At 34.7% G+C, this 15,026-nt stretch overlaps 1 protein-coding gene across 17 annotated transcripts in view; it reads right to left on the reverse strand.

The window, feature by feature from the left end:
* The window catches only part of LOC106673761 (potassium channel subfamily T member 2), a 454,961-nt gene that overhangs the window by 32,831 nt on the left and 407,104 nt on the right, over positions 1-15,026 (reverse strand). For all 17 annotated transcript variants that reach the window (XM_024225474.1, XM_024225475.1, XM_024225484.1 and 14 more), the window contains 3 exons: positions 14,615-14,698; positions 11,028-11,122; positions 7,580-7,763 (listed from right to left, as the gene is read on the reverse strand). In XM_024225474.1, coding sequence (XP_024081242.1) covers positions 7,580-7,763; positions 11,028-11,122; positions 14,615-14,698 — 363 coding nt within the window. The remainder of the gene's footprint in view (positions 1-7,579; positions 7,764-11,027; positions 11,123-14,614; positions 14,699-15,026) is intronic.

A 15,026-nucleotide genomic window follows, 5' to 3' on the forward strand; every position in this document is an offset into this window, starting at 1 on the left:
AAAATAAAGTGGGATAAGAGTGACTTCTAGGGCAAAAAGAGGGAAAATTCGAAAGATAGGTTGGGATCGTTAGAGTAGAACCGAAGGTCGTGGGTTCGAATCCCGCTCATAACACTAGCTTTTTCATCTCAACCAAGACCTTACATAAAAGGAATAATTAATTAATGGATTATAATTTACATAATAGACCATGATATTTCAAATGTTCTTTCTTATGATGTTTGTTCGTCAACAAATTTACCACTACATTATGCTAATTTTTAATGACTTATTTGGCTTTATGTTTATAATAGATTTTAAACAATTTATTGTCATTGGCTAATATGCTCAGAACATAAAGCCATAAAAAAAATCTTAAAAATATATAAATAAATTTTCATAACAACATATAGAATAGATTAACAACAACAATATTATCACGATAAGGTAATAAAGTTTTTGTCTATAAGATGTAATCTTGTATGTCCTTCATGTTTGTCAAAATTAATTAAAATAAAACCAATCTTTTTCCGCTTAGCTAATCCAAAAAATCTTACTGTATTAAGGTTGATTTTTTAAAATAAATAATTCTAAATTGTCCTAAAATTTTCTGTTAATTTTTTCCTCTTTTTACTTAATTTAGTACGTTTCATTTATTTTTTGCTGTTACGTTTAAATTTTTATTTATATATTCATTTGGACTGTACATAATTTTTTAATTTTTTGTTACTCAAGGGGGCCCAAAGCCATAGAATAAAATGTATTTTGTTTTTCTTAAATATTTTTTTACTGAAGAGGAAAAAGCCATTTTAGGTAAGTTCGATTTTGTACACGTGCGCAGAGTTGAGTATATAAATCTAAAATTTCTAGTTTAGTGACGGTTTTACTAATAACAATCATAAATTGCTCTTTTGGTATTTTTTTAAATGATAAATTACAGAGGAAAGAAAAGAAGAAGTAGTGTTAATATCTTTCTAATCCGACTAAAATATAAATAATAATAAGTACTAAATTCACTAATTTCGTGGTCCGCTTGACCAATTAATTAAGGTTTTTAGTTGAGATGAAAAAAGTTAATGGCACGAGCGGGATTCGAACCCACGATCTTCGGCTAGATACGCCGCTGCTCTACCACTTGAGCTATCGTGACCTCGATCCACTCGGACATCAACTTCCCATCTCAACCCCACCTTATGAGTTTTCCCTCCTTTTTCCATTTTTCAAGTAATTTGATCAATTACACAACTAAACATAAATGGACTAAAATCTATGATAAAATCTTAAATCTATCTAAAATCTATCTAAATCGCGTATCTAGCCGAAGATCGTGGGTTCGAATCCCGCTCGTGCCATTAACTTTTTTCATCTCAACTAAAAACCTTAATTAATTGTAAAATAATAAGTACTTTGACCACTCTATTCCAACAAAAATTACACTTTTCATAAAAAAAAGAATAATTAATTAATTAATTAATTAAATAAATAAACCCCCTAAATCGGGGGGTGATAAAGATTTACTTCAATTAATTATTCTTTTATGTAATGACTTGGTTGAGATGAAAAAGCAAGTGTCACGAGCGGGATTCGAACTCACGACCTTCGGCTCAATACGCCGCTGCTCTAACCACTTGAGCTATCGCGACTTGTGTGGCAAAAAGAAGGAAAATTCGAAAGGTCGTAGGTTGGGATCGTTAGAGAAGAGCCGAAGTTCGTGGGTTCGAATCCCGCTCATGTTTTTTTTTCAAGCTTTTTCTTCTCAACTTAGACATTACATAAAAAGAATAATTAATTGAAATAAGTAATTTGGTCAATTGGGATATTTCAAATGTTCTTTCTTATGATGTTATGCTTCGTCAAGAAAATAACCAATATATTATGTTCATTTTTAATGACTTATTTAGTTTTACTTTTATTTATGATAACAACCTGCAGACTAGATTAACAACAGCAATATTATCACGATAAAATAATAAGTCCTTTAGTTATTTTTCGGGGTAATAATTTACATCTTTAACCGGCATAAACCAGTATCTCCACCATGTTTGTCAAAACTGAATAAACTAAACCAATCTTGTTCCCCATAGGTAATCCAAAAAATCTTTCTGTGTTAAGGTTGATTTTTTAAAATAAATAGTTCTGAGGTGTCCTAAAATTTTCTGTTAATTTTTTCCCGTTTGTTACTTAGTACGTTTCATTTTTTTACTGTTACGTTTAAATTTTTATTTATATATTCGTTTTGACTGGGCATAATTTTGTACTTTTTCGTTATTCAAGGAAGCCCAAATCCACAGAATAAAATTTATCTTGTGTTTCTTAAATATTTTTTACTGAAAAGGTACTTTTAGGTAAGTTCGATTCTGTACACAGAGTTGAGTATATAAATCTAAAAATTTTAGTTTGTTAGAATTGCACTGTTGGTTTTATCAATAACTATCAGAAATAGCTCTTTTGGTATTTTCCCTTCTTTTTTTCTTTCTTTTTTTTGCAAAACCAATGAAAACTTGTAAGATTGTGGTACATCTGATTAGAAAAATCCACAATCTGAAATTGCGGTTCTTTCATCTCTCTCGCGGACGGGATAAGCAAGAAAGTGGGATTAGAGTATTCCCCTCGGCACAATCAGTTCCGTTTATAAACAGAATAATATTTGGGATCGCAGACGTCGAATCCGGGAAGCGGCTGTATACTAATAACCAACTTAGCGAGTTGATATTATTAACGACTTAACCGAAACTTTTTGACAACTCTTGACTGTCCGGATTGAGGTTATTTAAATGATAACCGCCGGGCCGTAGGCCGTCTTGACTAACACAATCCCTTTACAATTTTCTACGTCATCGGACTCGAAAAAAAACCTGTATTATGAAATTCACTTCTCGATTCCATGGGTACGGACGAAGGATCCTTTTCTAAACCTGACTGTGTGCAAAGATAATGCGTAAGACGGAAAGAGGCGGCCCCGTTCAATATTTAACCGTTTACCCTGTCCTCGCAGTCTTGGAATCGATAAGACGAAAATATTCAATGAGAACCGATGACCGAATAAACGAAAATGTCCGAATGTGAGATACGCGTAGAAGCTAGATAAACCCAAAACCCTACATAGCCCGAGTAAAAATTCAAATTTCGGAAATTTTAGAAAATTACTGTGACTTGTCACTTAGAAATGAGAAAACAACTCGTTAAATAAAAAAAACCAAAAGGATTGTATGATATTTTTGAACTCACTGAGCTCTACGGACGTGGGATCAACGATTTTAATTAACTCCATTATGGTTAGTGGTCTACGTCTTTCAATTAATTATTCTTTTTATGTAAGGTCTTGGTTGAAATGAAAAAGTTAGTGTCACGAGCGGGATTCGAACCCACGACCTTCGGCTCAATACGTCACGATAGCTCAAGAGGTAAGAGCAGCGGCGGATTGAGCCGAAGGTCGTGGGTTCGAATCCCGCTCATAACACTATCTTTTTAATTTCAACCAAGACCTTACATAAAACGAATTTTAATTAACCTTTTTTAGGTGATACTAGATTGAAAACTGTTATCCGTAATTACCCGAGAATTTTAGCCTATCAGCTCTACTATTTGAAAAAAAAGTTATATATAGTGAGATAGGTACCAACGTTAATTACAATAATAAATCATAAATAATTACTTTTTGCCTGTGGTGTTTAGTGACCGTTAGTTAATGATTATTTAGAGATCGTGAGTCTGGTGTGATGTGGGTTTAGAAAAACCTTTTCTTTATTGTTGTGTGTTAGTGAGACATTAATGTTTTTTTCGCCTCGAATCTCGATAGAGCAATGGATTTCTATCCCTACTTCCATCCCTACCTCTTCGAATTCCAACATATATATATATATATATATATATATACACACACACAAAAAACATTAATATCTCACTTACAATCTCAACACGACACACAACAATGACACATCTACACAGAAAACACTCACTTTGAGTGAGTACAAATATTTGGATTAGACCTAAAATTCCTATATTGAATACAACATTGGCCCTGAAGATGATTTCAATAAAGATCGAAACGTTGGCACGTTAAAGAAAATGTTTTTCTAAACCTACATCACATCGCATCTCACGATCTCTAAATTATCATAATTCTTTTAAGTTTTTGCCTCGCTAGCGGTTCTGAGATCGAATTCCGTCAATATCCATGGCTATTTAATTGAGATTAATAAAAGAAATTGTAAGGTGGTTGAACCCATCATCCAAACACCAACGGGTGGGACGTTAAGCCCTTCTTTATGATAGGGATGGCTTTATTGTACTAGGTAGGACCCACCTAATTGCTTCACGATATCTACCTATATTTCGGACTTAATTTGAATTTATTTAGGTACCAATCTCGACAGAAAAACAATAATCTCATTATTGATATAAGTAATTTGTGATATAGTATTTGCCACGTTGGTTCTGGGTTCGAATCCCGGTGTAAGAAAAATATTTTAAAGTGGTACCAATGAGCGACATAACAAAGCAGTCTTTTTATGTAAAGTATTGGTTGAAATGAAAAAAGTTAGTGACACGAACGGGATTCGAACCCACGACCTTCGGCTCAATACGCCGCACCTCTAACCACTTGAGCTATCGTGACGATGATCTCAACTGGTTAAAGCAGCGGCGTATTGAGCCGAAAGTCGTGGGTTCGAATCCCGTTCGTGTCACTAACTTTTTCATTTCAACCAATACCTTAAATAAAAAGATTAATTAATTAAAAAAAGTTATTTGGCCAATCTGACCACGAAATATAATGGATAAAAAAGTAGGTTCAAATATTTAGTGTTTAGGACCAAAAGGCAGTATAGTTTGATTAAGGATAACCTAAGGAAGCATAATATCTAAAGAAAGGAATATCTAAAGAAATGTGTGGTGATTAGTTACCGTTAATCGATATTTATTTAGAAATCGTAAGATGCGGTCTGGTGTGATGTAGGTTTCAGAAAAACATTTTCTTTATCGTGCCAACGTTTCGATCTTTATTGAGATCATCTTCAGGGACTGAAATTTACAAACATTGTTTACATATAACATATTTCTTTTCCTATTTATCCCTTTCTATATAATCCTGAAAGGATAATCTGGCCGAACCATTTCCAACACATTTTTTCCCTTCGTCGGCTCTTTTCACCTCAAAGAAGCCGACGCCTTATACAAAAATGTCTTTTCTATACCGACATCCTTCTCCACCCCTTCAAAATCCAACGTATATAAACACAAAATAGCAAAATCTCACTGGCACTCTCGACACGACACACAAGAATGGCACAATTACACAGAAGACAAACACTTTGAGTGAGTAGATACTTTGATTGAATATATAAAAAAAAATATTTTGCATTGTATAAATTCACTTTTCCACATCCAAAATGTAATTGTTATATGTAAACAATGTTTGTAAATCCCAGGCCCTGAAGATGATCTCAATAAAGATCGAAACGTTGGCACGATAAAGAAAATGTTTTTCTGAAACCTACATCACACCAGACCGCATCTTACGATTTCTAAATAAATATCTAAAGAGTTTTAGAGTGAAAAATTTGTATTTTCAGATTCGTTACATAAGTGAAATGGGCATTAACGGACCACAATTTCCTAGACCTCTAACTTGATTGATAAAGATAAATTTTTATCTCAGTGATATGAAGACGTTAATTATAATGTGACAGTCAATTCTGGATTACTGAGCTATTTATTCAATAATCATAAAAGTGAATCTTAAATTTTCCTCTTTTAAGCCCGGTAGTCATTTGACCAAGGAATAATTCACGTTTTTTCTGGAATATAGGTTGGACGGGTTTTTCGATGTATGAATTAAGTATGGTTCTTGGACATACTTAAGTAGATCGAAACCGCCTCTTGCACATGTATTCTTTAGGTTTAAATCGTATGAGACGGCGATAGGTTTGTCATCTGTCAGAAAACATTGTATTAAGTGATCTTAATTTACGATTTCTAAAATGCAATTTTGGTCCGTTTCGTTACACTAAATAAACTAATCCAATATATTTTTTGCAAAGATTACGGTTTACTTTCTTTTATTGACGATCCATGCACATCCTTTCTTTTCTTATCCAGTTAACTTACCAAAATTAAGTTACCTTGTCAAGGAAAACTAGTTTGACAATTCCTCTTAAACCTAAACTTAATCTTAAATTTAAGAAAAATTTGTCAAACTAGTTTTCGTTGACAAGGTAACTTAATTTTCCCCTTGTTGTCTGCGTAGGTAAGTAAACATTGTCAAGAATTGGGTTTGAGAATTTGAAAAAAAAATTGATCAGGTCGTTTAATATAATTAATTAATACATTAAGTTTTTATTTGGTCCTGTTAACTACAGTAATTAATTTCATGGATTTTTATTTTTTGTGCAAAGTATGTTTGAGTTGAAAAATTAGCCTTTCCAGCGGGACTCAAACCCACGACCTCCGGATCAGTACTTTGCATAAAAAATAACTAAAAAAGGGGCGTCGGTGGCCGCAACGGTTTAGGCGTTGATACGGCGCTCATCACTGCAAGGTAAAGGTGCCGGGTTCGAATCTAACGGCCCTGCATTCGAACCCGACATACAAATGGGCTTTTTTTTCAAAAACACCGGCACCCTGAGGGTTTGTAAGACCTCTGCTGGTTTAAAAAAAAATATAAAAAAAATAATGTTAATACGGAATAATCTATGGATTTTTTTAGAAATGGTTTAAAATGTGTGATTGAATATATTAATGTAAGAAATTGAAAACCTGCGAAAGCGGACCCACTCCGACTAAATATATACATTTCCAAGAAAAATGGCTTCGGGGGTTGTTCCAAATTTTCAGGGGAAATTTCGTCTTATATTATGGTGAGTCGGTCCATTTGTCGGAAAAAATATTTGCGCTTTGGTTCAGTGAGGGTCAAAGGGTTTTGGGGTCAAATCTGTCCGACGACTCCGCGTTTACAAGCCAATCAATTCCCTCCCCTTTTTCCTTTTCGCTTTCCTTCTATAGCTTTTCACATTAATCCCACCATATATGTCAAGAATCATTCCGTGCCTAGAAAGTCTGCAGAAGGAAAAACATATTTTTTCACTACTTCTTATCAGCCCTTCCAAAATTTTATCGCAATGAAGGCGAATTACGCGATGTTTCGGTAAAAATTGAATGAAATAAACGAATATGGATAAGAAAGCAATAATAATGTTACACGATCGTTCGGTATTAAAAAAGGTGTTTTGTTTGGTAATAAGAAGGAATTGTCTAGGAGGGAAATCTGATATTCTTGTTAAGTCGTCCAATTTCTATTTGAGAGGGAACTTTTCTTGAAAAATAACAACGGATGAACTTCTCTTTTTGTTATAATTTTGTAAATCAGGTGCAGTTTTGTAAACCTTTTTCAGGATTAGATAAAATGATGGCATTTTTAAAGTTAATTATTATCAATATTAATTCTGGATTTTTTTAAAGTCATCCTTTTTCTAACTGAAACACTATAGAATTCAAATTCTTATGTTACCACCTTTAAAACGAGTTTGAACAGTTAAGTATCCGATGCTTTTTTATAAAATAACCGAATAACCGAGTCTTTGGTATGTTATCACGATATTACCTGTGTCGGGAGGACGATGAGGGCGACGCAGATCATGATGACCATGTAAAGCTGAGAAGGCCAGATGTCGGGAACGAAATCACCATATCCGACCGTCGAAAACGTCACGACGACGTAGTACGTCGACTGGAAAAGGTTGAGTCGTCTGTGGCCCGCTCTCTGGAAATGCTGTATTCCACAAACGCTAGAAAGAAAATTATTTGCGATAATTACTGTGGATTACATTTATATCAACGTAGACAAAGATGAAAAGGACTCAATTGACTAAAAAATTAAAAAATACATAAGGTTATAGCAAACCTGTAGAGAAAATGAAAAAAGAGAAAGAATTATCTGTGGTGTTTAGTGACCGTTAGTTAATGATTATTTGGAGATCGTGATATACGGTCTGGTGTGACGTAGGCTTTAGAAAAACGTTTTTTTTATCGCGCCAACGTTTCGATGTTTGTTGAGATCATCTTCAGTGCTCAAAGTGTTTGTTTTCCGTATATATGAGTCATTCTTGTCTGTCGTGTTATGAGTGCCCAACATTTTAAAATATAAAAATCACTAATGTATTAAAAACATTACGACACTAACACAAAAAATACACCAATTAAGACTCAGTGCCGCCAACATAATACCTACAGACAAATTTTTACAAACATCAAAAAATGCAAACAATTTTCACTTGACAAAATTAAAAACAAACACACCATAAAACATAACAACTTAATCAACAAACAAACACCTGATAACACAAACAATTGGTTTCTAAACCTAACAAAAACTAACATTCGTTCAGAAATCCAAAATTTCCTATCACTTTGTCCCAAACATTTCCTTCCTTACAACAAAACAGATTTCCCAACAGCTAAATTAATTACTGATGTAGACTGTTCAATTCAAACGTACACAAAAACAGAAGAAGGAAAAGACATAACGCGATCAAAATGCATTAACACAATAACAAATGTGTGGTGATTAGTGACCATTAATCGATAATTATTCAGAAATCGTGAGATGCGATCTGGTGTGATGGAGGTTTCAGAAAAACATTTTATTTATCGTGCCTACGTTTCGATCTTCTTTGAGATCATCTTCAGGGCCTGGGATTCACAAACATTGTTTACATTTAACAAATAATTCAATTTTCCACATCCTAAATGTATTTGTTAAATGTAAACAATGTTTGTAAATCCCAGGCCCTGAAGATGATCTCAATAAAGATCGAAACGTTGGCACGATAAAGAAAATGTTTTTCTGAAACCTACATCACACCAGACCGCATCTCACGATATCTGAATAATTAACAATAACAAATCACGTACAACATCTCACTACAAATCAACAGAACACATCTCAAAAAACACCAAAACAAAAAAATTTATCAAAAATAATCCTGACATTCTCATTCTTTCTACTGATAAAACAAAACAAACAGTAGCAGGGAGCAAAAAAAGAGTACAAGGAAAAAATTAACAAAATTATCCACGACACAAACACATACGGTACAATCAGATCAGACCCTAACCCTTCTCTCATCAAACAGACAAACAAAATCCTTCAAGAAACTCTTAAACAAAAAGACATTGACATATACATCAATAAATCACTTCAAAACAACTCTCCAACGCCTCTGAAACTATACGGATCTGTGAAAAAACACATAAACCTGAACACCCTCTAAGACCAATAATTTCAGTTGTAAATTCCCCTACATACAACAAAACAAAATACCTAGCCAACGGACTCAACAACAATACAGATAACACATATAACGTAAAAGAGGACACTCTCAACACGACAGACAAGAAAGACACATTTAAACGGAAAACAAACACTTTGAGCCCTGAAGATGATCTCAATAAAGATCGAAACGTTGGCACGATAAATAAAATGTTTTTCTAAAACCTAGGTCACACCAGAGCGCATCTAACGATCTCCAATTAATCAGAAAGAATTATCTTAACATAGCTTAGGATAGGCCATACTCGTCTCACACCTGGACATCTTCTGGTAATCGATCAACAACGTAGCCCCCAACTTAGAGAACCAGTGATATTCCCACCTACTAGTGAACTGGTGTTTTAAAAATCCAAACTGTAGTTATCTGGAAGAATGATGATTGATGTATGGTATACATGGTGTTTTAAGCTGTAGGTTTTCGTGTGAATGATGATCAGTTACAGAATATAAAGTACAATGGGAGCCCGTCATATAGTATGCTTAATTGATTTATTGAGTGATAATATGTGAACGGTGCAAGGGAAGTGTCCCAGGTCTGAGAAGATAGAAAATATAAAAGCAGAGGAGAATAATGCAGATGAGAAACAAGAGAAAAAACACGACGGGCTGACTATGACGTTGCTGTTTGTCGGAAAAATACATTTTTTCAAATATATTAGGGGTAGTGACGTGCGATACCAATCGATATGAGTAAAGTATCGAGTATTTTCTTTCGATACCGTGTACGTCTGGTGTCGATTTTAGTCATTCGATACAAGATCTGTATCGAATAATTTTTGTAGTATCGGAAATTATACTCAAATAGATTTTTCGTCGAGTGTTCAAGTCATATTGAATTGTTAAACCGTTCAAAACTTACCTTTCATCAAACTGGGAATTGACTAGTTACCGTTAAGAGCGCATACTAGCGGCATGTGTCAACAAAGTTAATCGAGATTTTTAATTGGCGGTTGGTAACTCATAATTCTTTCCCGCGTCGCACCTCGCTCTTTCAATTTCAGTAATTAATTATAAAATGTTTTTGTCTTCAAGTCCCTAAAATGTGCTCGCCTTCTTTTTCGTAGGTAGATACCTAATCATGTCTCCTCCCGAAAGTAAGGCATGAGGTTATTTTACTAAGAAAACTGACTCGTCGGCATCTTGTAAACTCTGGGGAATACGTCTTTTCAACATTTCAAAACCAAACACCCATAGGTCAATTTTCTCAAAACTCGATAACGATAAAATTGAAATGTCAATTACATTGAAATGTGTTGGCAGCTTTTCCTTGTTCTTACCTACGTACTCACTGTATGAAAAAATACTTAAAAATTGCAATTTTTTGATTATTTTAAAGCATGAGCTTAACCATGAGCATGAGTTAGCCAAAGTCCATAATAATAAGTTGATCATTTATGAATAAACGAAAAACTACTCATATGAGTTAAGTACTCGTTAGTATCGAATAATTTCTGTCGATAATTGAGTAGTATCGAATATTTCTTTCGATACCAGTATCGAGTACTTTATATTTTCTGGTATCGTACGTCACTAATTAGGGTGTGACAAGTGTGCTATCGAAACTCGCAGCCGGTGTATCATCATCGTCTGAAGTCTTTCAAGTTCTTAAGAAGTTGAATATCCGCACATCCTCCGTTTGACTTGATAATGTTATTGCACAATTTATCTCTAACGTACTATTTGTTATAATATCATGTAAGTTACAAGCATGTAGCCTCACCTGGTGAATACAAGGCACAGTAGCGTAGCAGAAAGTATCATTAGCTGTTGAGAAAGAGCGGACTGTGATTTTTGCATTGCCCTGTGTAGGTCGTTCTGTAATTGAAAAAATCATTTAATTAATAATGATTAATTAGTATATTCGTATATATATCAACTTCTATAATTCGCCCATTTTATTTAGAAACGATTAACTTAAGGAACAAATCGTCTTTTACAAACCCTAAGTAAATTTTGGCTAGGAATCGCGTGAAGATTTAACATAACTTTCACTCATAAAGGTTTATAGGCAGACAAACAGCTGAACTTTTTCTTGTCCTTCACGCATATTTTGTTTTAAACTGGAGCCATTTGAGCGTCTTGATTTGGTAATTAACTCTCTGCTTTTATACGAAAACTAAGTCGATATCCTAAAAGCCTCTTTTTTGTACCTCTGGTTTTCTACTACAGAATAGGACTGGTAACTTCTTTAAAATTAGGTTAACATTGTTATACAGTACTTAAGACTGTGATTTTTTTAAATGCTTCAATTTTTATTATTTTACGAAAAGGAATAACCGTCTGTGCCTTCAGTGCCGCTCCTAAGCCACATCTGGCTCCTTGCTGCTTAAAAAAAATGGGGATCGAACTCACGACCGTGGATCTACTAGTCGAGAGTCTGACGACTTAACCACTCGGCTACCGCGGCCCCTGAAAAGGAATAACCAGCAAGGGGGAGACCTATCAGATTAGGTCAGTGTAATTAATACAGAGAATATATATATACATTANATATCCCTAACCTTCCTCGTGCCCCTCGAAGGGCGAGGCAAAAGGAAGGCGTTAAGCTTCCATTTTTCCCCCATTCAAGAAAATAGTTAGGTCAGTTTAGAGGCCGAGGTGTGCCCGTATGGGGTCTCCCTGGGGTGGATGGGCGGACTTCTGTAGTCCATTCAATTCAGAAAGGATTAACTGAAGAAAAAATGGTCTTATATAATACAAGTTAATTTTGGCTGGAAATCGTGTGGTGGTAACAGATTCAACGTAACTTTCTCATCTAGCAAGGAAATGATAGTAACTTTGTTATTTTAAATAAGAATCTCAAATTTTATTTTAGAATTCGATTCTAGAGCTTATTTCATGCCATGTTTACTGAAGGGAAAATTTTTATAGAATCCATCATTTCTGAGTTATGCCCGACGGAAGAAGCGTGAGGTTTGCTTTTTCTAACAACAAGATGGGCCTCCACCTTTATTTCGAAAACTATCAACTTTAGCGAAAAATTGTCTTATATAAACCCCATATTAATTTGGCTAGGAATTGCGTGGTGGTAATAGATTTAACATAGCTTTCTCATTTAGCAGGGAATCTCATATTTTTATTGTAGAATTCGGTTCTAGAACTTATTTCATGCCACCTTTACTGAAAGGAAAATTTTGATAGGATCGATCATTTCTGAGTTATGCCCGACGGAAGACGCGTGAAAATGGGAATGCTTTTTGTAAGAACCATATGGGTTTGTATAAGACAATTTTTTACTAAAGTTAATCGTTTCAGTATTAAATGGGTACTCTATAGAAGTTGATACACCGTCTATAAACATACAATGTTATTATATCAACGCCCAAGCTTTCGACAAGTTTTATTGCCTTCTTCAGGGGATCAACAGAGACATAGGGACATAATCATTTAGACAGTTATAAATTGTATAAATACTTTCATGCCACCTTTACTGAAAGGAAAATTTTGATAGGATCGATCATTTCTGAGTTATGCCCGACGGAAGATGTACGTGTGATGTACAGTGGGATCCTAGAAAAAGATAAGGTGTCTCCCAAAAGATCGTAACAATACTTGCGTACATATTTATTTATTTATCTATTTATTTATTTATATATTATAACAGGCTGTGATAACATAGAATTACCAATGTATTAGAAATTAAGATCTTGTTTTTAAAAATTGTGGGAAATGATTGTTATCAGTAGGTGATAGTGTGGGGAACCTCCCACCTGATAACGTGATAAACACAATTTTCTAGTCAAACGCCTGTGATAATTATGTACCAAAAGAATATTATTTATTAATAATTGTTACTGGTTTTAAAAAATGCCTATATATGTAAGAGGCTGTTAAGAAGAGGTTTTTATTTATTTATTTATTATATATGTATATAGTTTGTTTGTATACATATCGTGGAATGTGCAATGTGTTTACGATTTGACTTTGTATCTATCTGTAAGTAACAAAAAACTGATATTTTATAACTATTTATACAATTTATAACTGTCTAAACGATTATGTCCCTATGTCTCTGTAGATCCCCTGAAGAAGGCAATAAAACTTGTCGAAAGCTTGGGCGTTGATATAATAACATTGTATGTTTGAAAACCACAACCCGAATCCCAATCAACATCGTATGAAAGCTGGTTGATCGCACAACAAACACACCGTCTATATACAAAATTTAAAAAAATTATATTATAATAGTAAAACAATATAAAATGCAGCGTCCGTGGAGCCACTAATAAATCAAATATAGGAACAATTTAAAAAAAATCGATGCTGATGGGAAGAAGCCATGTAGAGATAGCCGGGTATGGGAGAAGCAGACAAAGCGGCTAAAGAGGCCAAACACCACCTTATTATGTCCGCCATGCTGATATGGTAAGATTAACAGAAAATATTGTAAACAAAAAAAGGAAAAATCGACAAACTTGTGTCAAATTACGCCAGATAAAGAGTAGCGTGGGTCCCTGGTCCAGGGAGGCAGGTTCGGAAAGGGCCATGGTTACTAGGTTACGCATAGGGCATACGAGGGTTACACATGGCACCTGCTGACGGGAAAGAGAACGCGTCGATGCCCATTATGTACCGAAAGATTAAGCGTTGAGCATCTTTTACATTGCAGGAAACTAAAAGCCATCAAGGATGAACTACGGAGTCCCTGCTGACCTATGCGTGGCTTTATGACATGGTAAGAGTTTTTTAAATGTATATGTGTCTATGTGTTTCGTTTTATGTGTTATGTGTTGACAGATGTAAATTTTTAGCGTGAAATGGGAGATTATCCCCCAGCTCGAGGAATATGGAGTACTCTAGAGTGAGAATGAAAGTAATTGATTAGCAAGAATGGAGGGTTCAAACCCTCTCCAAGGAATACCCAGTACACAGGGGAATGATGTGACCAGACGTCTTGTTTTTGGGAGATGACTTGATATCGGCGTCGTCGGGATATGCAGTACCAGGAGTGCCGTGGCGTTTTCGGAGGCATTGTCTGCTGACTGTTCGCCCTGGGATTACGGTGGTTCTTCTACGCACTGTCCGCGTGTTTCAGACCTTCTGCGGAGAAGGCTCTCGTCGCTAGCGGCGTTTCCGGGGAAGGAGGGAAGCGGGTAAAACTTCATGTGTATAGATTTATGGTTTTTCTTGATCTTTTGACAACCTAGGTACATTCGAGAGGTTAGCAAGCTAAGAAAACAGGAGACAAAATATGAAAGAACCAGTTACGAAGAATTTTCGCTTAAAGCACAGAGAAAGCCGCTTGATGTTTGTCAGCCCATATATAATACAAACTATATAAAATGCGCTGCGTGCTTTTCTACTTACAAACATGTTCTCCAGGGATTTCTTCGCCAGCCAACAGTTCAGAAATACCGGTATGAACAAATTACGATAAGGTGGATAAGCGATCTGTAACAAGAAAATAGGAAATATCATTTTACATGTAATTATTCATTCAATGTTTAAACATGGAGCATTTGAGGGTGCAGCTTTGCAAGTTTATTTGGAAAATCAACATCAGCATGTTTGGGATAGACGTAATGAATGCTAGCATTAACATCTGATTCTAATTCCGGTCAGGTATCCGTATCCTCCTTCATTCAGGGAATATAGAGTGAATATGTTATATCTACGTTGATATCTAATAAATTTTTATGATATTTTACATATAATGCAATTACCATATATTTATTTAATATTATAATATATCAGCAGTCATATTAACCACGAATATCGT

Source organism: Cimex lectularius, unplaced genomic scaffold, assembly GCF_000648675.2.
Source record: "Cimex lectularius strain Harlan isolate CLEC.00 unplaced genomic scaffold, Clec_2.1 scaffold6, whole genome shotgun sequence".
In the NCBI taxonomy this organism is placed as follows: domain Eukaryota; kingdom Metazoa; phylum Arthropoda; class Insecta; order Hemiptera; family Cimicidae; genus Cimex; species Cimex lectularius.